This window comes from Mytilus galloprovincialis, chromosome 12 (assembly GCF_965363235.1).
Source record: "Mytilus galloprovincialis chromosome 12, xbMytGall1.hap1.1, whole genome shotgun sequence".
Lineage (NCBI taxonomy): Eukaryota > Metazoa > Mollusca > Bivalvia > Mytilida > Mytilidae > Mytilus > Mytilus galloprovincialis.
In genome coordinates, this window is record NC_134849.1 from 70,939,394 (window position 1) to 70,965,617 (window position 26,224).

Consider the following 26,224-nt stretch of genomic DNA (forward strand, 5'->3'; position numbering starts at 1 on the left):
CCTACCATTTAATAAACACGATGTACTCACTTTAATCTTAAAACATACTGGAAAAAAACTTTGATCTTATTTTTTTAAACAACTTACATATTTCTTCAAAGTCTAATCTACTTCAGTAGGTTCCTGGGTGTTTAAAAGTAGTATATATAAAGTTAACGTTGAAGATTCGGTGTCAATATAAAAAAAGAAAATGTGGTATGATTGCCAGTGAGACAACTCTCCACAAGAGACCAAAATGACATAGAAATTAACAACTATAGGTCACCGTACGGCCTTCAACAATGAGTCACGTCCATACCGCATAGTCAGCTATAAAAGGCCCCGAGGAATAATTACAACCACACCTGTAATAATAATCTTTCAATGGGATTTTCAAACGCAGTCGTATTAAAATTAAATGTTTTTTTTTTTGTTTTTTTTTACTGGTCGAAGATTATCTAGTTTGACACACATGCAATAATACAACCACACGTGTAATGATAAGTTTTCAATCGTTTTTTTAACACGATGTTATTCTCTTAGTAATGAAATCATCGCCGTAGACGTTCTTTAATTCTTAGTTAATGTTTTTCACTTCACTCTTTCACAAACTTTCAATAGAATTTTTAAACACAGTGTTATTGTATTTGTATTCAGTTGATGAAATATCTCATCTTGTATGATATAATATTTTATATGCAAATTTAAAGTGTAGATGTAGAAGTCGTTCAATAACCATTAGTTTAATTTAATAGGGTTTTACTAATAGAAAAATGCAGAATTTTTGTTGAAATTGAAAAGAGATTGTATTCATACAAGACAACCACTCTCTGACTGATATTTAATTGACGTATGCATTTCTCATATCCCAAATTGACGTACTATATGTTTAAATATAAAACTCTTGTTATAATAAGTAAATATTATCATGGTTTTTATGGAGACAACTATATATTGAAACAATTTAAAAACTTATGCCAAGTTACGGTCCACTCCAGTAATGTAAGGACATTTGAGCTGTTATACATGAGGGTCTAGATGTTGTATACCAAATAGAGAATAATAGACAAAAAAATAAAGAATAATAGAGGGGGAAATAATGAATATAGAGAAAAAGCATAAAAAATTAAGAATAGAGCATAAGGAGACAGATTAACGTAAGCATTTGTTGCTTTTTCTGAATCTTTTTTGTGAATGTGTATATGAAATGTACTTGTATAATTCATAATAAAATATTGTTTACACCAATAGAGAAAAATGGTATGCTAGAATAAAAAAAAATGAAAAAATGGCACTTAACTAAATAATACAGAAAAAAGAACCCCTCCTTACAGACCCCAATGCATCAGGCATACGTGTATATATGATATAAGTTAGCTCTTGCAAAACGCCTCCATAAAATTCTTCTCAGTTCGTTTCTTCTTTAAAGATAAAATGTTATATCTGAACAATCAACCCCTTCAAAAAAAAGGAAACTAACAACATAGTTTGTTTCCTTTCAGATTAACTTTTAAATTAACAATAAATAATTCATTCTTGTTGTATTTTATTAGTTATCTAAGGAAGATATTTATCAAATTTAGAAATTAAACAACAAAGGCACAATTCATCCTGTTTGTCGTCATGTAGTGATGGTACATCAGGAAGAACTGTTCAACACATGGAATCAAAACTGCCTTTTTTATTTTAAAAATGCCACTATTGACTTAATTAAAATAAATATTAATTCATTTGTTTTAAAACAAAAACTGAAAACGAAACGCTGTCAGGAACACTTTATAATTAATAATATGTATTAAAATATTCGGTTAAGAGAAATAGAAGTGCTGTGACAGCCAACTTTATCCTTGCAGGTCACTAGTGCAGCAGGAACTGTCCATCCTTCCAGACGCAGATTTAGGGGGTTTCCAGGGGTCACACTTTTATGTAGGAAAAACATTGGCTGATTATTTAGGAAATTATTGAATCATGTCTGGAGCGGGGGCCCCTCTTAGCCAGTCAGTGGACCCCATTATAAAAATGTCTGGATCCGACACTGCCCTCTGGACAACTCGAATAGAATTTTTCGACATGTTACCTTAATAGGCGGGACCATCTGCTACTTGGTTAAATAAGAGCAATTATTAGTCAATACAAGCTTTCTATCCGTGCAATTTTTTTTTTTATTTCGGGGGGGGGGGGGGGGTTATTGCTGTATATTTCTCTACATGCACAATATCATCGGGAAAAAGTTGAAATTAAGTAAATTTCCCCCAATTTGTACAGATTGCAATCTTGATTTACTTCTTTCAGTTACTTACTTGAGCGAGTGCCAGAGCGTCTTACCCAAAGATTTCGGAGTCGAAAGACGGTTATATATATGATAAAAAGTGTATTCACCAAAGGTTTCTGCAAGGGATTTATTTTATCGCAATCTGTAATTGTCAATGCAGTGTTTAGTTGACTCTTGCTTGTCTGTTCAATTTCTTCTTCCGTTTGTCAATAGTGTAACCTGTGTGTCTTATTTCAACTTTTGACGTTTATTTTCATCTCCTTTTTTGGCCAAGTTGAGGAAAAAATATCAATATCGTTGTTCGTCTGTATAATTAAGAGGAGTGGCTCTGTCGTTCTGTAATAATCAGAATTTAAACTAACCCGAATTGTGTCAATCGCTATATTCCGCCGATATCCGACTGATCTCCGATTCAAAGTCGTTTTGTGATAAGCATACTTCAGATAAAGTGATTATGATGAAGCAGACGAGACAAGACTATCCAATCAGCGTCTTTAATCTTTAGATATAGAGATTATGATGATGCAAACAAGATGTTATTATCCAATCAGCGTCTCTTCCTTCTAGTTGGTGACCTATAAAATAAATTGTTCCCTTTCTCGACCTAGTTATAGAACGTCGGAGATAAATGTTTACGTTGTACAGTTTGAAATGTTACAGGAAAAAGACAAATATTAACATCAGAAGTTTGTATAAACATTGTCAAAATTTAAAAAAAAATATTTGGTTAAACGGTACATTTAGTTATTTGTATAAGGCCAAATAAATCCTATTACGGTACCCACTCTATTTTTTAAGCTTAAAATTAACCTACCCTAAAAAAAAATTCATATTTCAATAAGCACTGTTAAAGTCAGAATGTCCCTCCCATAGACTCAATGTAAAAACAAAGGTAAATACAAAAAAGCCCTATCTACCTACCTACCTTATTTTTTCCAAAGATGTAATAGAAAACACACATACTATTATTTTGGCTTAGTACTTCGTGGGCTGTTGTTAGGTTTGGGATATCTTTTTCGATAGAGATGTGCTGATTTAAGCTTCAATTATAACCGAAACAATGGCTTATCAAAATGATTGTCATGAAACATGAAAGAATATTATTTTAAAATATCTTGGACAAACTTTTAATGTAAAAATTCGACACACCAACCAAAACAGAAAAATGTGTTTTTGTAAAGTAATTCTAGAGACAAAGATTTGGCTTTAAATGTTTTCTAAATAAAATTTCATCATTTTGTGTAATTGTCTATCCTATAACTTCATTTCACATCTGTGCCCGGAATTTAGAATGGTATTTTGGCCTAATAATGTCAAAGTTTAAATCCGTACACATTTCTATATTGCTTCCGTTCTTGCGCAATACATGTTTGTTTCACAAATTTTTGGCAAAACAATTCATGTCGAAATTCACCTGCCAAAGAATAAGATCACGATGTCAAAGACAGACTCACCTTTTATGAGTATAAGAAAAATAAACAATTGAGAAAATATAAATCGACAGTTTAATCCCATAAAATGTGCATTCATAAATCACCAATAAATATAAGTTACGACATATGAAGAGATAAGATGTATGTTTGTTTTATACGTAATTTATAAATTCTTTAAAAGGTTAAACATGTCAACAATCGATAAAGCTGTAAGTTACAAAGGTCAAATTTTACAATAAATTGATAATATACAATAAAAAAAACATTTAACTTCAGTCTTTGTACATGTATATATATGCTGTCTGCTCTTTGGTCGGGTTGTTGTCTCTTTGACATTCCCCATTTCCATTCTCAATTTTATATAGAACAACTTTTCCAAGTTATGAAATGAGCAGACAAACTTCACTGGCATACTGGAAAGCTCTTATAAGCATTAAAAGATATGGTACCAGCTCATTTGTTGAATGCAATTCTTACTGAGAAGCATCTGCTAATATGTTTTGGTAACATTTTTTTTCGAAATTAGAAATAATTGTGTTACAACTACAAAGTAACACACTAAAACTTTAAATCTTGAGGGTGTAGGAGGGGTCCTGATTCCGAAATCCTCGGCTTAAAAACATGAAATCACGAGGTCCCGAATTTAAAGAAATTAATTTAAATCCAGACATCAGGAGTAAGGGTTAAGTGTCCTGAATGGTAGGGGTTGCTAGGATTATGGGTTAGGTGTTTACGAGTAAGCATGTTTTATGTGTTACATATTTGTTTTTCGTTCATTTTTTTTACATAAACAAGGCCCTTAGTTTTCTCGTTTGAATTGTTTTACATTGTCTTATCGGGGCCTTTTATAGCTGACTTAGCGGTATGGGCTTTGCGTATTGTTGAAGGCCGTAAGGTGACCTATAGTTGTTAATGTCTGTGTCATTTTGGTCTTTTGTGGATAGTTGTCTCATTGGCAATCATACCGCATCTTCTTTTTTATATATGCGTAGGGTTGAGAGGATTAAGCGTATGATGGTTGGTTGAGGGGTATTAAGTGCAAGGTGTGTGTGTAATAGGAGATACTATGAGTGAGAGAGATGAGAGTGTGGAAAGATAGTGTGAGAGGGGAGACTGGGGACAGATCGTGAGAGGAGAAAGGGAAGAGAGTGAGAGTGAAGAGAGAGAGAGAGTATGTAGAGAGTGTGAGAGAAGAGAAAGTGTAAAAAGTGTAGAGAGGAGAGAGTAGGAGAGTGCAGTTATAGCCTACGACTTAATGTCGTTGTGTGTTTTGGAGAGACGATAGAGAGCTTATGTGTGTGAGTGTGATAGGATAGCGAATGTATGAGAGGAGAGAGTTTTAAGTGGGAAGGGAAAGACTATGAGAGGGGGGAATGAGAAATTTATGAATTAATAAAGAATTCACACTTGTATGAAGGCAAAACTCAATACAGTTGTCGCTGTTACTTTTTTTTTTCTTTTTGTGTGTTGTTTGCTGTGCATGTGCTGATTTCCCCAAATTTTTAGTTTTTCTATTAATAATAAATACGAAACTCAAGCAAAAATAGTTCTTGAAAATTTCTTTGAAATGTTCTCGAGAAATTGGTCACAAGATCTCTTCAATATTCGTCATGCACACAATTAAATGAATGCATAAATGATATAAACGGAAATTGACGGATACTTGTTATTATCAATTAAGTACTTCCGATTTATACTTTAACCTTGACTACGCAGGAACAATCTAACCAAGTCCACTCAACCAGCTTCCTTCCTTATATGCTGAAAATCCACTATTTTATCTAGCCATTTACCAGACGACACTCAAACTGAGTACTTTAAGGTCACTGAAATCAATAACTGCTATATAATTGCCAATATGATAACTCCCCGACAGAACCAAATATCAAAGAAATTAATAACCGCATAGGACGCGGTACCACATTCACTTGAACAGTGAGCAAAACCCATACATAATAGGAAGCTGCAAAAGACTCAAAATAACAAATGTAAAACAATTTAAACAAGAAAACTAACGACCAGGCTTGGGTCACCATATTTGTTAGTTTTCCTCTACACAATATGTAGTAAGAAAATTGGGTATCTGTAGAGTAATAAACCAAGTTTAAAAATGCCATCGAAAGATAATTATCATTATAGATCATCGCATGTAAGTTAAATAATTTGTTCCCAAAGTTTCAAGTTTCGAGTTTGTATATAAAAATACTTTTGAAAAATCTATTGAAAGATAATTATTAGATTATAGATCACTGAATATGGTTGTTCTTTTGTTCCTTATTTTTCTGACTGATATTCTTTATATATATAGCTATTTTTTATTTTATTGTTATTTCAATGCAAATTGACAACGAAATACCAGACTTTCTTACTTTAAAATCCTTCCTGTAATTAAATTGAAAACACATAAATTGTTTATACATGTAGTATAAAAAGTCTTGCTTAAATGTTGCTATTTGGATTTTAACATTATTAACTTGATCACTATATTCTCTTGCTTAACACATGCCTCATAACTTTAGTTATAACATGAGCAACACGGCGGGGGCCATATATGGAGCAGGATCTGCTTACCTTTCCGGAGCACCTGAGATCAGCCCCAGTGTTTGGTAGGGTTCGTGTTGCTTATTCTTTAGTTTTCTATGTTATGTCATGTGTACTTTTGTCTGTTTGTCTTTTTCATTTTTAGCCATGGTGTTGTCAGTTTATTTTCGATTTAAGAGTTTGACTGTCCCTCTGGTATCGTTTGTTCCTCCTTTAGACGATAACTCAGTAGATTCCTGAGGTAGACAGCTATATGATTATGAGGCGAGATGGGACAACTGTGTTTAGCTCTCAACTATTAACTTACATATGACTTAAGACAATCACTTAGTAGCTTATTGAGTTAAGACAGCTACATGATCATGTGTCGGGGTTGAACTTGTGAGTTATGTGGCGAGGTTGAACTAGTGAATTATGTGTCGGGGTTGAACTAGTGAGTTATGTGGCGAGGTTGAACTAGTGAGTTATGTGGCGAGGTTGAACTAGTGAGTTATGTGGCGAGTATGAACTAGTGAGTTATGTGGCGAGGTTGAAAAGTGCGTTAATTGGGTCTATATTAGTGGACTAATGAAAGTTAAATAAAAAAAAATACATGCCATATTATATCAGTACATTCCAAGCATTTTTTGTTTGTTTATGTAAATAAGATAAAAGTTAGTCCTCACTATCCTTGTAAATAATTCCCCTCGTCTCTTCACAGCTATAAGTGACATTTTTCGATTTGTAAATAATACTTTTGATCCGGATTGATCACATTTTTTACCGACGTCGGTATTTTTTGCACAAATTTATCCAGTCTCTTCCTATGAGGCACGGTGTTAGTCAAAATTATTGTATTTTAATATAGTCTCATATAAAGCATACTGTTTGACCAAAGCAACTACTAGTATTTAAGCAACCTATTATTTCTAATTCTCTATTCTGTAAATCCCATACTGTGGATTCATTTATTTTCATGGGTACCAATTTTAGTGGATTAAGGTAAATTTACATGTTCGTGGATATTTAATTTCGTGGTTTTGCCGAAGTCTGCATACAAGCCTCTTGGAAATTTGTCATTCGTTGAACGTTTAATTTAACGACTAATATTGAATCCACAGTATATCATTATATATCAGTATGAATATTTTATCTTTTTTTCAGTAAAAGTGATTCGTACAAATTTTAGAAAACTTTTCTTATTTTACATCAACTCAAATTAATTAAATGATCAAATAAATGAATAACAAATGTCAGTTAGTTCGAGTGTTTTTTTAAAGCGGTAAATGTATTGTTATTTTTTCTGAACTTTAATCGATTAGATCACGTGGAATTTATCATATATATTTCACTTCCTGGTGAAAGAGGAAATTCCACTCATGGTCCATTCATCAAAATAGATAACTTGAAACCCATCCCACACGTTCTTGACTTTATGTAAATTGATTACATATTATATATACTGTATATATTTGGTGCCTCCTAAGTTAAGCTAGATATATTTAGCCTACTCACAGAATTTTTTTTTTGTTACTTTCTAGAGGTGTGTCTGAGACGAAGGTTTTATATATACTCCTATATATACGAATATATGAAAACTGTTGTTTCTTATTTGTGTTTGTGACTATGTATACTGTATTGTTTATTATACATGTATTTGTAAAAGAATAATATTATAATGATATTATATTATGCTCCTTGTGAGCCCATTTGATGGAAATAAAGCATCTTCTTCCATATTTTTATGACGATAAATGGTGAAATGGAAAATATGATTCATTTCTATGACAATTCTAATAAATTATAATTGCCTAAGTTGCAAACTGTTCAAATGGTCGCAAATCACTTGTTCATAAGGTAGTGAGTGCATTTTGTAGAAAGAAATTGGTGCAAATGTGGCAAATATAGTCATTTAAAAATAAAAAGATTATATTATCATGTAGTATGATTGCCATAGATAAAAATCTCCACAAGAAACAACTGACACAGTAATTAACAACTATAGTTCACCGTACGGCCTCAACAATTAATAAAAACCCACACCACATAATCAGCTATAAAATGCCTCGCAAGGACAAGTGTAAATGAAATAAACGAGAAAACGAACGACCTAATGTATATACAAAATCACGATTGAAAAACAAATATGTTGCAACAATTCTCTTTCTCAAAATAAAATAAAGATATTTAAGTTTTCGAACATACATTCAAGTTCAAATATTGCGATTTTGTATTAAGACGTATCAAAACAAAATTACATATATATAAGAAAACTTTATTTCTAAATAATGTATGAATACAAAAGAAAAGTGGTTAGTCAATATTTAGGGAAAACGAACCCGGAAGACCGGGTAGGTCAAATGTTTTCCGTGACACAAAGACAGAAGTTTTCTAATATATTTGGCAAACATCCAAATCTATTCACTGAAATGATAAATATATCACCAAATGTTTGATTTTTAAATAGCTTCTATTTATCAAATTTATATTAAAAACAAAGTGTGGACACATATCAGTGTTGGCAGAAATTGCTTTGTTTGTGTTTGTATTCTCCACCGAAGAATATGAGTTTTAAATAGATTAATATTTGCCATTAATACCTGTTGTACCTTAATAGAATTATATCATAAAGAAAACTAGTGTAATGTGTCATTACTCGACCTTTTCTAAATCTTTATATTTAGCATTTAGATGAGTCAAATGCGAGGAAGGGTAAAATGTTAATAAGAAAGCAACCTCATAACAGACTTAGTTAACAAAATACAAGTATTTGCAACGATGGACAACGGATCGCCACGGCCATTTCTGAAAATGTTAAAGTATGTCCATGCAGTTATAAAAACCAACATCAGCATTCGCAACAGAAAAGACAAAAAAACGAGACAAAAACAAAAAAAAATCGCCAACAATATTCATTCTTAGAGAAAGGCATCTTAACACAATAGTTCATTGAAATAATTTGACTTTAAACTGAGCTACTACGTTTCTCGTTCAACTGTTGAAATAAAACGTTTAGAATGTTGTTTTTTTTTATGTCATTTCAGCAGTCAGAAAACGATTGTATATGCCAGACACCATGTGACAATGCTTGTCCAGCTGGGTTGTATTTAAACATTTCTAATGAATTTGTCAATAAATCAGAGTGTGTTTATCCAACAACAACCTCATCATATACCAGCACAGATATGTCTACAGCAGAAACAACGACACAATCGATGAGTACAAATACAAAGAACACTACGACTGAAATTTCTGGAGAACCAAAACCGGAAGTGTTTTATTTATGTTTGTCTTCCTGTCCAGAGGGTTTCTTTGCAAACAGTAGTAATGTCTGCGTTGTCTGTGATTCAAAATGCAATAACTGTACCGGAAGTGGGTCTACAGTGGACGTTTGTTCATGTCTTCATGGGAGTAAAAATGGTACATGTCTTGCTGCTAAACAACCAGAAACAGGCTTTGATAAGGCCATTATCATTGGTGCTGCTGCTGGTGGCGGTGCAGTAGTGGTGATCATCCTTATCGTTTCTATAGTGTACATTTGCCAAAGAACAAGACGAATGAATATTCAGAAATCCTCCCGGATGAGTGTGATTTTAGATGTAAGAACTGAACATTTTGAATACGAATATCATGTTATTAAATAAACATTACTATACACCGAAGTATAATTCTAAATAATAACTATTATTTGTAGTATCAATCAGACAAATCACTTGAATCAGAAAACTCGCTTAAAAAGCAAAAAAATGGAATATTGTTATATCGGTCGTGGAGTTGGTGAATATCTGATATAATACTTACACAGTGCATACATATTATATAAAATGGCATGTAAATCAATATTCCGTATAACATGAAATTACATTTATATAAATCTTACATATGCCATGATATGGCCATAGTTTTCTATGTGGTACGGAATTATATTTGGGCTTGAGCTGTTTTCTGCTCCTAAGTCGGGTTTTAGTCTCATTTACACGTTCTCTGTTTCCGTTCGGTATTCTATAGAAACTTTTAAATCTACAAAATGATACACATAGTTCTATACGAAACTGGTCAGGATACTACGAAATGTTTTTAGGGTACGAAATTGATTATGATTATCGTGCTGAGACTCACAACTCAACCAATCAAAATGCTGGATATGGTATTTCAATCACACCTTTTGTACCCTTATTACTAAGTTTAAGTTTTATGAACGTAGGTTTTTCTTGTCTCCTGATATTCCGTGATTTCTCTTGAAATGTTCGCTTATATCAAACGATGAACAGTTTAAATATTTACTATGTCAACATCCGATAAAAACTGCTAAATACCTATTGCAAATCATTGCAAGCTTTCAGAAAGAGAAAAACAAATTAAATGAACATTTTCGATAAAATAAAAGGATCGGGTGCTCTTATTATTGTTTTTATATTTCGTGTATAATAATATGATACTTTGTAAAAAACACACATATCACTATAATAAATAAATTACTTATATTGAAATATGTTTTTTGTAGACTCGAGATGACAGCAAAGATAACACAGTCCATATCATTGAAACAGAAAACGACCAACGACGCGGAAAGAATCCGACACTTCAACGACAAAACTATGAAAATACTAATACAATAGATGATTCTAAAGTAGCTGCCCAAGCACAGCGGAACCAGGATAAAATATTTAGATACGTTAAAGATCCTGCCACAGGCAAAACAACCAAAGTTTTGGAGGTAATGCCACGCATTTTTAGATTTGTCTATAGATATAAGAAGATATGGTATGAGCGCTAATGAGACAACTCTCTATCCCAGTCACAATTTCGAATTATTGGTCAAAGTACGGTTTTCAGCACGGAGCCTTCGCTCACACAGACAGCATGCTATAAAGGGCACCAAACAGGATAAGGGTAAAACCATTCAAACGAGAAAACCAACCCTCTAATATATATAAAAACGAGAAACGAGAAACACTTATAAACCACATCGACAAACGCCAACTACATAACATCAGGTTTTTGACTTAGGACAGTTGCAAACAAATGCAACGGTCTTAAACGTTTTAGTAGTTACCAACCTTCAGCCTTACCTGAAACAATAGTGTAACATCACAACATATAAAGACACACTATAAAATATCAATTGAAATGGCTTAACTCAATCAAAAGACATATTAACACAAACAAGCGAACATACACTGCACAATGAATTTGATCTATGACACAATGTAAATATAAAGTCCATAAAATAAGGGGTGAGGTGTTAAACAATTTCAGACCAAAAAGAAAACCTTAAACAAAATGTCACTAAATAGAATAATATACACAGTTAAATGAAATAATGATAATTAGCACGGTGGTGGTGCAACGAACCAACGACAACCACTGATAAAAAAATAGGAAGATGTGGTGGGATTGCCAATAAGACAATATTTTACAAGAGATCAAACGACACAGAAATTAACAAATATAGGACAATGTACGGCCTTCAACAATGAGTAAAACTCATACGGCATAGTCAGTTCATTTGAAGATTTGTAGGCTAGAAACAACTGTTGCAAATCTTTTTTATCTTTATTTTTCGTATGAGCAAATATCAATGATTAATAATGAACAATAAAAAAACTTTCATCTCAGTAATATTCACCATTTTTTAATTAGAAAGCTCTATTAAAAGCTACATTTTTCAAAAACACATAGATGAGAAAGTATGTTTGGGATAAAGTTTAACAAGGTTCAAATAGAGACAAAACTCAAATAACTCTAAATTAGAGTAGTTTTTACTCCTAGGTGTGCATGAATGAAATGTTTTGGTACTTTTTAAAATCGACTAGCGACTACCGACTTGTCATTTTAAAGATGAGGAGGTGTAATTAAATATGATTGCCAATGGAACATCTAGCCGCCAGAATCCAAATGAAGTGGGTTTGGTTAACTTGGACCAACTTCCGGCTTGTGATATCAAGAATTAGAAGATGTGATATGACAACCAATGAGCTAACTATCCACCAGAATCCAAATTAGGTGGATCTATGTAATGTTTTAATCTAAAAATTAAAAAAATCAATGATTGGCTCTTTTTTATTATCAGAATTTCTTTTTCAGAATGTGAACCGAGAAAGTGATGTTTATTCGAATGCGTCTGCCATACGCTTACAAAAAAATATTGAAGGTGTGTCGTCTGAAGACGTAGAATTATCAATGTTAGGGGAAGCACCGAGACCCCCTGCAGCTATCTCCAAAAAGAAGAAGAAATCTATGTTCAAAATTTCTATGAAAAAAATATCATTAAAGAAATCTAAACAACCGGAAGGTGCAATAAATCAGGGAATGGACGATCAAGAGGATTACGAAGATATGTCGGGACAACAACCAGCGCCACCTAGTTCCGCTCAATTAGATGCCACCGCAGAAGATCCTCAAGAGGATTATGCGAATTACCAAAAAGACCAATTTGACAGTGACATGCCACTGGAAGATTATGAAAATTTCGGTAAAACTTCTGCGTTAGTTAATCAGAACCAGACCGTCGAGGACGACGAGGATCTGGAAGACTATGAAAATGTGCAAAATGCTCTTTCTAAAACTAAAATAGACGATGAAGATGATATGGAGGATTATGAAAATTGTGCTATTATACCCACAATTCCTAATAGAACAAATATGATGATTGCCGATGACGAACCATCGGAAGATTATGAAAATTTTAATAGAGAGAATCCTTATATGAATGTAGGAGAATTAACAAAGTGAAAACGTGATATAGAGGTTACTAAAAGGTGATTTAGAGGTAACAAAAAGGTGATTTATGGACGAACAAAGAATAACAATCAGAGTTGATCAAAACTGTTACTCGGGAATAGAATCCAACGTAGCTAAGACGATTGAACGAACAAAGTTTTTATTCACTTTTACGTCTAAGGGTGCAATATATACTAACTTTATCATGAGGCAAAGATCAAACTTGTCATACCGATGGAATTAACTAAAGCCAGGGAGTACTAAATTCCTCATTAGTTTTCATAGACTAAAATAATGGAGGTAATATGACAAGGACAACAAAAACCATGATTGAAGTTTCATGACTCATGTACGTTATGTTAGAATGTAGATTGCCATGGTCAGTTAGTTTTCATAGAGTTATCGTTCTTTGTATAGTTTCTTCAATATTATGGTCCGTATATTGTTTTGTAATTAGAATTTGGAGATTAGAATGAGCTAGCTTCCCTAGAGTTAAACGTATGTAAATTAAATGAGACTAATTTTAATGTAACAAGGGTTCACCATCTATTGCTTCTATCAGACATGACAAAAGTAACTGTGATATTTTGTTTATATATATATATATATAACTTTTATAATATATTATTCTTATATTAGGCCACAGTTTTTTAATTTGTTGGTTTACGGATTTTCCCCATGAAAAAGTCGGGTCGGTCGGTCGGGAAAAAAAAAAGAAAAAAAAATCATCTTTGAAGACAAAAAAATATGCAAAATCAATATATATTTCACCTTTCTAGCAATATGTTTGTTATGCTATTTTATCATCATTTCTAAAATTTTAGTTCGATGAAATATTATTGCTCAGCTGTTATAAACTACGCATGACATTGTCTAGTAATTTACAGTAAAAAAAAGGGGATGCACGGACAAAGACGAAATTAAATCATCATTTCAGAAACAAGAAAAATAGATTCGCGTAGCTCTTAATCAATTCCAGAAAACTTGGTAAAAAATGATCTTCAAGCACGAAAACTGATAAAGAAAAAATGCATAAACGTCGTAAGAAAATATGTTTCAACACACGTGTCAAAAACCTAATAGAATCGTCCACTGGAAAAACGATATCGGGTTAATCTGTTGTCTTGCATTCCCGTTTTTTTATCCAAATGAACGACATTTTTTTTATTACCTATAAAAACAAGAAAATTCCTAATGATTTGTTAATATTCAGTTCTTTAATTTGACGCCTTCACCCTGTCCACATTTGGACAAGTCTATTTCTATGAGATGATGCATCTTACGGACTGATGACAAATAAGGTAAACGAACTTATTGTGTAATTGGTTTTAAAAACAAGTTTCGTTCCGCAAAATTATTTGCGCAAACGACATTTCAAGGTCAGTTATAATTGATTTGTCTATATTTAGAAACGTAAACTGGAAGGGTTTTTTTCACACCAGAAAGTGTTGTCAATTTTGTTAGTGATTAATGCATTTCATTTCAGGAAAAAAAATATTTTAATTATTTTTCAGGGATAATGCATTTGTTAAGGTCGGCGGGAATAAAAAAGCGTGAAAAGTGAATTTTATTTTTATTCTGGAAATCAGCAAAATCGGGTCGGCGGATCCGTAAACCAATAAATTAAAAAATCCTGGCCTTACAAAGCAAGCCAATTGCCACTTGCCATATTTGTCCATTCCATCCTAGTTGAACTCCATGTTTTCATTTTTCTGCGCAAAAATATGATAGTTTCGTTATTCAATAATAAGAAATACATACATGCTACAGCTATTACGTTTATGGATAGTCATTGAATTCTGCATATCTAAATGATTCTAGAGTCTAACTTGACTTTCGAATATTCTATTCTTCTCTACGATGTCAGTAGGGCGGGTACTATTAACATAGTCATTATTGTTGCTTTATTTTCTAATTTGGTGTAGATTGTGTTCTTTCGTTTCTGCGAAAACTATGTGATAGTTTCAAATCATTCAACTTTTCACTGAACTTTCACTGAACTAGTACACATCTTTATTTAGTAGCCAGCTGAAGCCAACTTCCAGGTGCGGGATTGTCTTGCTGCATTCAAGACCCATTGGTGGCCTTCCGCTGTTATCTGCTCTTTGGTCGCGTTGTTGTTGTCTTTTTGACATATCCCCCATTTCCATTATCAATTCTGAATAAACAGAACTGCTACCTGAGGGTCTGGATAAGATTTATGCAAAAGAGAATTAATAAAAAAAGATAAAGTTAGAAATAAGGGCAAAAAAAGAAGACAAACTAAAAACAACACAAATAGTATAAAATTCAAAAATGGTACTCCCCACCTTCCCCCTCGTCCAGAAAATGTTATATACCAAAGTAAGTATATGACTTGAACTTATATTCTTATACCACCTGCTCGACAGGAAAGGAGCAAATTACAATTTCAGAGTAATCGTTTTCGCTTAGCTAGGGTTCAAAGTTATCCTTGTATGCTTTTGTTAAGCATTTTTTTTTCATGAAACCGCTTTTGGGGTTAGTAACAAAGAAATGTCGTTCAACGTTACCGGCAGAACGAATTTCCAAACCTTTCAAAAGATTTGAACATTTAAGGTTTAATACTTATGTTTTTTTCTTTCTGAATGACGTAAATATTTATCAAACCTTTCACTCAAAATTAGTATGTGCACATAGACATGTATAAAGTTAATTTCATCAAAGATTTTTTTTTTAATTGTCAAATGATTTCAATTATGTAAGAATGAAATGTTAACAAGAAACTTAAAAAAATCATGCGTGTTGTATATTGTATTTTTTTTAATCAAAAACTTTAAAATTACAATTGTTTAAACATCGACAGATTTAAATACAAGTTAAGGAATTCCGGTAAAGTATATTAACAAGCTTTAAATTTGCATTCTTTTCCCAGTTACTAGTATTCAATAAAATTTAACATGTGATGTTTATATGTTGAGTGTATGTATAATATGCACTGACGTGATACAAATATAAATTGAAGTATTGCAAAAAATTTTAATTTTTAGCATAACAAATTTTTATGGATTTAAACAAATTATCTATTGGTACATGGTACATTGTACACATTGTATAGATTTTTGACTGAATTCTTTTATCATCTTAAAATAGATCATGATTAATGTTCTGAGACCAAAAAATAAATATGAATTTTTCATCAAACTACCTTATTCTTTTATCATGTTTATATGAAATAAAAATCAAGGAAATAATTAAAAATGACAATATTTTAAGATGATATCATGTATTTCCTTTTTAGGATTTCACTTTTGCCAATGCATGTGTGATAAGCCAATTTATATTATTTATGAATTATTTCAATCATACGAAATACTTTTGATCATTTCTATTTAGAATATAAGAGATATTACATCAAAAACGTTGTTGATTATCTGTTTTATATTTATTACTGCTTGAATAATACTTTTTAAAACAACAATATAACTGAAGTTGGTCTTTATATGAATAAGAAGATGTGTTACAATACCAATGAGACAAAATTTCACAAGATACCAAATGTAACAGAAATTACACACAAATATTGATCACCGTATGGCCTTCAACAATGAGTAAAACCAATACTACATAGTAAGTTATAAAAGGATAAGTTCAGCTTATGATTCTTAATGTTTAAAGAATGTCAATATTTTAAATGTTCTGATTTTCAAGTCCTTTTCAAGTGACTGACATAAACCCTTTTCAAGTAATCATCAACCTTAATAATCCAGTCGTTATAGCCTGGCTTATTTTCATGCATAGCTCTGATTCCTTGTCTGTGTATTTTCTTTACTTTTGGTCCGTAGTGAATTTATCTGCTCTTTAACTTGGGTTTTGGACTGTCAAATATTTTGCCTTCGAGCGGGACCGAAGAGTCGTTACTTGTGTAAAAATGCGTCGGTTATTATAAATACTTCACATTGTGACTTGGGTGAAATTGTCTCATTGGCATTCATACCACATCTTCCTATTTATATAAATACCAACAAATAAGATACACATTTAAGCATTTAATTTCGGAATTTACGTTTAAAATCATTAATATAATGGTTGAAAACGATTTTATTTTTATTTTCTATTTTATATATTATGTGTATGTAAGTCTAATCTAATAAGGTATATGATACCAAAATGTAAAGATTCGGGTACTAAGTGAGAATAAAATGAATGAGAAAAGAACGAAAGAAGGAATAAATGGAATGATAAGTGGAAAGAGTGGAATCCCGACGTAAAAGAAGAATGGTAAAAAAAATCAAATGGATGAATAATTCATACATTGTATGTATAACAGGATTGATTTATATGTCATAGATTATATATGCATAATTGTATACTTAGTAATGTAATGTTACATAATAATTTTTCATACTTTACAAATAAACTACTGCAAAGATATCTTTATGTTTTATAGATATAGGAAGATGTGACGTGAGTGCCAATGAGACAACTCTCCATCCCAATAACAATTTATAAAAGTATACCATTGTGATGAAATGATTAAAGCTGTTAATTTTCTCCTTGATAATATTTATGTACGTTTCGGCAACAAAGTTTATCGACAGGTTGTAGGTATCCCCATGGGCACCAATTGTACCCCTTTAATAGCAGACTTGTTTTTGTACGGTTACGATTCACAGTTCATGACTAAACTCAGTTAAGACCCGTCGAAATTGCATTCAATTGATAAATTCAACAACACTTACCGTTATCTGGATGATATTTTTTCGTTAAATAATCAAGAATTTTCTCAATATACTGCGGAAATATACCCCAAGGAACTTACTTTAAATAAATCAAATTTATTCGGTAATGACTGTCCTTTCCTGGATTTAGATATTTCGGTTTTAAACGGGAAACTCCACACTACAATTTACGACAAAAGAGACGATTTTTCGTTCCCTATTGCTAATTTTCCATTTTTAGATGGTGATGTTCTTTTGCACCATCTTACGGTGTTTATATTTCACAACTTGTTCGCTATGCCCGTGTCTGTTGTGACGTTTTTGATTTTAACGAACGCAACCTATGTATTACTGGTAAATTATTAAACCAGGGATATCGTTACCATAAATTACTTAAAACCTTTACTAAATTTTTCCATAGATATAAAGAATTGGTTTTGAAGTTTGGTTGTACCTGTAGAAAACGTATTTCAAACGGGATAGCACATCCTCATTTTTACGGAAATGTTGTTAACCGTGCCAGGAAATTTAGAAATAATCCATGTAAACTTGTCGCTCCTTTAAATAAACTTATTCTAAAAGGTTACCTATTCAACACTGTAATAAGATCATTGAATATTATTTGTATTGGTATAAATATTGATTTTGTTATCAGTAAATTAAAAGCTAACTTAATATTACTAGTATGTTATATGCATATACATATTCATGGATCTACAATCTGTCGATACCTGTAACTTGGCATTGCACAACGTCATGTTTTTCTCTGGCTGCTTATAACGTCTTTACAAATCCATTGGATGTTGGATGTGTACGGATTGATAGTTTAGTCTGAGCTGCATGATTTTTTTATTAGTTGTTAGTGGCTTTGAACTAGCTGTCAGATAACTGCGAGTACTCTCAGATCTGTTCATTGTGTCTTTTTGTGTCGGGATGTAAAAGTACCGGGTCACGTCCACTTGTATTTTTGTGCGTCTGATGAGTTAAGACTTTTTCAACTGATTTGTATAGTTCGTTCTTATGTTGTACTGTTATACCACTGTCCCAGGTTAGAGGAGGGTTGGGATCCCGCTAACATGTTTAACCCCGCCACATTATTTATGTTTGTGTCTGTCCCAAGTCAGGAGTCTGTAATAAAGTGGTTGTCGTTTGTTTATGTGTTACATATTTGTTTTTCGTTCCTTTTTTTTACATAGATAAGGCCGTTAGTTTTCTTGTTTGAATTGTTTTACATTGTCTTATCGGAGCCTTTCATAGCTGACTATGCGGTATGGGCTTTGCTCATTGTTGAAGGCCGTACGGTCTTCAACACTGAGCCTTGGCTCACACCAAACAACCAGCTATAAAGGGCTTTGTTCATTCAAATTGCGCATCTGCTGTGCCGAATTATAAGCCTTGCATCAACGATAAACATGAATTTTTAGAAAATCAAAACTATTATCAAAACTGTTACGTCATAGAAAATAATAAAACCACAAAAATTCTGAACTCTAAGGAAAGTTCAAAACAGGAAGTCCGTACATGCAAACTGCAAATTCAAAAACTTAACTACATCAAACATGTCAAACGAATTGAAAACAACTGTCATATTCCTGACTTGGTATATGCATTTTCTTGTTTAAAAAATGGTGGATTAATCCTGGTGTTATACCTTGCTATACCTCTCACTTGTTTCACAGTCGCATTAAATTCAATTATATTGACAACGATGTGTGAAAAACCCTCAGACATAATACTGGGTAAAAATGTCAAACGTAGGGATACAGCCGTCAACATTGTGTTATCATCTAAATCACTATAAAACAAACATATAGTAACAAAAGAGGCACATAAAGTCAAATGGATAAAGCACATTACCAAAAATGAAAGACAAGATTACTAGAATATACCATAGCACAATGACAAAATGACAGAATGTATAAGTATGGAAACAAATTGATATCACAAAAGTAGTCCAAACAGTAAAAGTAATATTCATAAAGACAAATAATACTATAACTCGTTATTATGATGATAAACATCACCAGTACCCAGCATCTAAACTTTCAAGACCATTGTTTATCATTTGTGAAGTTGATACGGAATATTTATCAACAAGGTCTTGATACCTTCTAGTGAACTTTTTAGAAAACGGACGGGACGTTCTTTGACATAACCCTTGTTCGTCAACTTTCTCCTCAGACACTGGTGACGTTTTACAAAGTCATAGTAGGAACTGCAAGCTCTCGAATAACAAATATGTAGGTAGATGTATATTCCATATGCAGATGAAGTTGTTATATTGATACTAAGTGTTGAAATTGATAATTTCAAAACAAAAATCGTCTCGTTTGTCATAAATTCTGGCACTGAGATGACCATGTATATCAAATTCGAGGTATAAGTCTAAAAATGAGGCAGACGAAGCCTGTTGTATCTTTAAATTTTGGGTTCTAGGGGTTATATAAATGAAATCCAATCAGAAATGTTTAAAATGTTAATGGGAAGACCACTAGCAATATATCTGAATGTGAAGTTAAATGACCTAGCTTCTTTAATCTTTTTGTTTTGAAGAGTGACTGAAGAAACTCCAATTCATATGAAAATAAGAAAAGGACGATATGGAGTTGCGCACAGTACGTTCCCATAAGAAGGCTGACAATTTGTTGAAAAGGTCTACCTCCAAATTCAACAAATATGAAACGTTTCCTTACAGAAGAAGAAACAAAATGACTCGTGTCATGGAATCTACTTGCAGAAACATTAGTTGGGAAAATGCTCGTCTGGTGCATTTTAATTGGTATCGTAAATGTTATTACTACCACTGGGTCAATTCCTCTCCTAGATTAGAGATATCAACAGCCTAGTTATAACCAATACTTCGGTATTTGCATTGAAATACGGATATTGTTTAATTTAGAGGGACAGTCAAACTCATATATTGTAAACAAACTGACAACGCCATGGCTAAAAATTAAAAAGACAAACAGACAAATAAAAGCACATAAGACACAACATAGAAAACTAAAGACAAAGCAACACGAACCCCACCAAAACCCGGGGTGTTCTCAAGTGCCCCGGATTCAATCAGACCCTGCTCCACATGTGGCACATTTGCTGTTATAAATTTCGGAAATTATTTAACATTATAAAATGTATTTTGCACATGCAAATATCTACTTCACTGTCTGGATCTGGCTATAAGTCCAGTCTTTTTTTTCAGTTCTTCAACGTTAGTATTAGACCTTCAGTTTCTAAACTTTCCTCTTCGGGTATATCTGAAAAAAACACTTATTGTAGCTGATGCAGTACATTGGTATATTGGAAGTTATTGGATATCATATGAGTTTGTTAGAAGATACCGTATAGCGGGTTATTTTCGCGGGTTATAAATTTTTGCTTATTTTTCGCAGATTGAACGAAATCGCTAAAATAAATTCCGCAAATTTAAAAGTGTACATGCAGAGGTATTGATAAAAAAAATCGCGAAATTTTACACCCGTGAAAATAACCCGCTACACGGTATTGGTCGAACTGTGCCTGTTAAACACATTAACAGGTGTGTGTATGTGATGGTATGAGGCCCCTCATAGTAATCACATAATCACAATTTGTTTGCCAATATTATCACATAATCATTTATTATTTAATTTAAGACAATCAAATAATCGAAACTATAGTCCTCCATTATCAAATAATAAACAAATCGTGAAATATTTGGTCTGGTCATCAAACAATTACTTAAAATCACATATTCAAAAAACGCATGAGGATCCTCTGGTATAAACTTTCACAGTTGTTTTCCTTTGCTGCTCGCTCATGTTTGAATGGTTTTACACTAGTCATTTCGGGACCCTTTATAGCTTGCTGTTCAGTGTGAGCCAAGGTTACGTGTTGAAGTCCGTACGTAATTGTTAACTTTTTATACATGGTGATTTTGATTTGGATGGACAGTTGTCTCATTGGCACTCATATCACATCTTTTTATTTATATATGAAGTACTATTAGTTTTAGCAGTTTTATAAATTTGTGTGAGTGTTGATTGAGGCGACAAAGGTCTTGTATGGTTTTCCATTTTTTATCAATTGCAGTTGTCAAATTTTATTTTTGTCGTACGAAGCGGCATAATTCATACCTTAATATGCATTTGTTTACCTCTTTGATTTTTACTATTAGTTATTTGTTACTTTTTAACCAGTAGAAACATTATAATACGATCAGACAATAAAACTTTATTGATTTAACAGATTTACAATATTTATTTAAATCTTGAAATAAGATAGAAAAAACATATATTTACAGTAAACGTCTGTCAAAAACTGTTACAATTTGTACTGAAAATTGAGATTGGAAATTGGGAATGTGTCAAAGAGACAACAACCCGACCATAGAACAGACAACACCAAAAGGTCACCAATAGGTCTTCCATAAAGCGAGAGAAACTCCCGCACCCGGAGGCGTCCTTCAGTTGGCCCCTAAACAAATATATATACTAGTTCAGTGATAATGGACGCCATACTAAACTCCAAATTATAGACAAGAAACTAAAATTAAAAATATTACAAAGACTAAAAAAGGTCAAAAGCTCCTGACTTGGGACAGGCGCAAAAATGCGGCGGGTTAAACATGTTTTTTGAGATCTCAACCCTCCCCTATACCTCTAGCCAATTTAGAAAAGTAAACACATAACAATACGCACAGTAAAATTCAGTTCAAGAGAAGTCCTAGTCCGATAGTATTTATGTCTTCCAAAGTATAGTATGTAGAAGGCTTTGTACAGTGTTAACAATATTTTATTATGAATTATAGAAATTACAACATAAATTCATATTCACAGATAGGATTCAGAAACAGGCTTCAATTGAAATTGAATATATTTTTACTCATGACATAGACAAACAAAGAAGATAATAGTTCGGATTGTATTCCAAACAAAGCATGTAGTCCTCGGTCTCGTTTTCAAATCACATCTATTGATGTCCGTTCTTTTTACACAGCCACAGGAACTGAAACATGAGAAAAATATATTGTTTCAAAATTAGTTTACAAACACAAACACAATTATATTCGTTTATTTTTCGTGCAAAGTTTCATTAAATTCTCAGATTTTTTTCGACTTATTAGTTTGACTGTCCCTCTGGAAGTTTTTGTCTTTTTTTAAATAAACTACATACGACTCATACTGTATAATTTCATGTTAAAATGATTCGTGGTCAACGGTTAATTAAGATGATATTGGCCAATGTTTAAGCCAGTTATAATGTATCATACTAATTATAGAGTAACATTTTTAAAAAGTAACATATATTTCAGTTTATCTTTGAAAACCCAGGACCATTTCTGCCATTTGAAACATGAAACTAGTTCATTAAAACTGGAATGATTAGGAATTTAAAATTAGTACATGGATTGTTTCATAAACAAAAACAAAAACACTCTACAATAATTTAGTATAGTTTGTAATTTCGTCCTTGTTAATCAAGCTAAATGCCTTTTCGAAGTCGGCATAATAAGAACAAAAATGTACCTAAACTTAAAATTAGAAAAGATTGTCTTACATGCAATGAAGGCAACAGTAGTTGGCCAACGTTAAAATCAAACTCCTACCCCATATTCTTATTTATATGTAGAGAACTATTAGTTTTTATCAGTTTTGTAAATATGTGTGAAAGTGGGATTAGGCGAAAAAGATCTTAATTTTTGTGTTTTTCCATTTTTAAGACAACAGTAGTTGACCGATGTTAAAAATCCATACATCTAAAGAAATGAACTGAGTGAATCGATAAAACTAAATAAAAGAATGACAGCGGGGGGGTCATAAAAAAAGTATGAAATAAATGCCGAACTTCAAGGCAAATTCAAAAAAAGAAGCTCATTAAAACTGACAAAATCAAACGAGAAAACAAACTGCATTATTCCTGCTTTGTACCAGCTTCGGAAAGTGTTAGATTGAACCTGGTTTTATAGTTAGGTAACATACAACTTGTTAAATCGTAAAACTTATTCATAACTGTACCAGCGTATTTGTTTTTAAACATCGGGAATCAACCGTTGATTAACTTAAAAATACACCGTACTTCATGGTGTTCGCTTTTGCAGATTACATTCGTTGCTCTAAAACCTCACTATGGAAAACTTGAAACCACCTGAAGGAAAACGTGTTTCCGAATAACATAACACGGTAGAGTTTAGTGGAATCTAAAATAGATATATAATGTGTTCCTGTTACTACGATCACTACTTTTTGGTAGTTGGGTTCGTGGTGCTCAGGTTTAAGGTTTATATGTTGTGCTTTGTGTACAATTGATTGTCTTTTGATTTTTTATTCGTTTTTATCCACGTCATTGTCAGTTTGTTTTCGATTTATGAGTTTGAATATCCGTTTAACATTTTCACCTCTTTCTTTCGAAAGGGCACACCATAAGGATTCAATGCCATCATTTGTACATGGAAAGTGATTGTTACATGCTCAAACAAAGTGCAGCTTTTTTTCTACAATCCATCCAATCACACAACCTTTCCGTTATGCCGATCAAATTATAATTTCATATGCATAAGACAATAACAATCAAAACAACGGAGTAAACAAAGACTCACAAAACCAAAAGACATTTACATCAATAGTTATAAATAATGAATAAGTAATAACACGAACTCTACTAAAATCCGGGAGTGAAATCAGGTGCTCCGGAAGGGTAAGCATTTCCTGCACCGTATACGGCATCCGTCGTGTTATTTCTTTGTTCAGTTCGGTAATGATGGAAGGTTATTATGACTGAGGAAGAATATAATACCTTCGCAAAGAGTTCCTTGAAACCCTGTAGTACAGGAACACGTATACCCTGACCCAGAAACAGTACAACTGCCACTATTTTTGCATGGTTGACTGTGACAGGGGTCATCTACAAACAAATATACACATACAATTTAAGATTTCTATAACTTCATACAACTTCTTCGTTCACTTGTGTGATGTCAATGAATAAATGCAGTAATTTAAAAGTGTGTGTTACAATTTGGTGTAAACAGGAAAAGATGTGTGTTACATTTAAGAGAGCTACTATTTGATTTTTATGTCGGGGGATGGGGAGCTAGAATGAAAATGTGTGTCCTTCCTTTTATTTTAGTTGTTATCTCTGTCCTGCCTTTTAATTTTTCAATCTATTCGGTTTTGCCTTTTTATTAGTTAATCATGACTTTTTTTCACATGAATTGGCATCCTGTCTTTTTTTTTAAACCAATCAAAACTATTACCCATTGCTAAGTTTTCTATTTATTCAGTTTTAAAGAACTACATCCACTCCTTTAAAAAAAAACCTGGATCGACCACTGATCATTCGGTTTAATTGGTTTTAAAATAAACCTTTAATAGACTCAGGAGAATTCAAAGTTTGACATAGTTGTATAGAAATTAAAAATTGTTAATTATAGTAAACTATGTTGCCAGAACACCTAGTCTGAATAGGAACTTTAAATCAGATGCCTCGTGTAGGTTGAAGGTCATATGCACGCTTTCTGCATGCTACTGAACCCTTGCTCCAACTATTTGAGAGGTGAACTACAAAGGTGGCCTTCACTAAGTCAACATTTCTGCATATATTTACATGTATAATACATGATTGGTTGATTGATTTGTTGATGTTTTTATACCACATTCAGCACTCTTTGATATTTCATGGCAGTGAGTCTTTTGTTGGTGAAGGAGGGAAGATGGAGTGCATGGAGAAAAAATAAATATCCCATAATGGTCAAACGCGCCTGCCATGTGCCTTATTTTCTCTAGTACCTGTACAGTACCGCCCCCTTTTGAACATCTTTACCTTCCACTAGGCTCATAATGCAGGTTACACCTTTTATTATGCTTTATACAATATTTATTGAATAGCATACTTTGTAAGCTTAAGGTGTAACCTCAACTATATTCGTGCCTGATTAACTACTCTGCGTGGCTGTCCGACGATTCAATTTTTTTCCAGGCTACTTATCAATGCTTATTTTCGAAGATTTTTGAAAAATCATGTTTTTGTGGATATTTGAATTTGTGGTTTAGGCAATGTCTGCATATAAGCTTTTAGCCTCGTTTAGTATTGAAATTCGTGGTTCACCTAAAACCACGAAATCCATGAAAAATTGGTATCCCTTGAATATTAATGAATCCACAGTATGTTGATATAAAAACTACAAAAAATGGATTTCTATATAGATTTTAACATTTTTTACAGACATTTTTATATTGTTTTTCATTCACGATGTTTGATATCAAGTTTGGTGTCTTTTTATTTCAAATAAAAATATATATATTTAATCCTATCTATTTACTATTTGGGGTTTTGATTCTGATCAAGTTTTAATACTTTGAATGCTCAATACATGATGTCCAGCACTTCTTAAAATGTACAATTTTACATAAAGTTATTTAACATATTGCACATCAAAATTCTACCGTATATGGTACATCAAAGCTATTACGTATATGGTACATCAAATTAATTTGGCATCTTGTAATAGTTATGGTTTACTTACTCTGACATGTTGTACCTGAATACCCTGTTGGGCAGTTACATGTATAACTGGATCCAGCAATTGAGCAGGTTCCACTATTCAAACAAGGTTGTGGAGTGCATGGAGTATCTGTGAA

At 32.5% G+C, this 26,224-nt stretch overlaps 2 protein-coding genes across 3 annotated transcripts in view; one reads left to right on the plus strand and one right to left on the minus strand.

Moving 5' to 3' along the window:
- LOC143054725 (uncharacterized) overlaps window positions 1-15,616 on the plus strand; it is a 28,436-nt gene extending 12,820 nt beyond the window's left edge. The window contains exons 2-4 of the mRNA XM_076227758.1: window positions 9,249-9,803; window positions 10,709-10,921; window positions 12,292-15,616. Of these exons, the coding sequence (XP_076083873.1) occupies window positions 9,249-9,803; window positions 10,709-10,921; window positions 12,292-12,939 (1,416 nt within the window). The 3' untranslated portion in view covers window positions 12,940-15,616. The remainder of the gene's footprint in view (window positions 1-9,248; window positions 9,804-10,708; window positions 10,922-12,291) is intronic.
- A 6,741-nt stretch (window positions 15,617-22,357) lies between these two features.
- LOC143054727 (uncharacterized) overlaps window positions 22,358-26,224 on the minus strand; it is a 35,832-nt gene continuing 31,965 nt past the window's right edge. For both annotated transcript variants that reach the window (XM_076227761.1, XM_076227760.1), the window contains 3 exons: window positions 26,110-26,217; window positions 24,381-24,488; window positions 22,358-22,592 (listed from right to left, as the gene is read on the minus strand). In XM_076227761.1, the coding sequence (XP_076083876.1) occupies window positions 22,576-22,592; window positions 24,381-24,488; window positions 26,110-26,217 (233 nt within the window). In that variant the 3' untranslated portion in view covers window positions 22,358-22,575. The remainder of the gene's footprint in view (window positions 22,593-24,380; window positions 24,489-26,109; window positions 26,218-26,224) is intronic.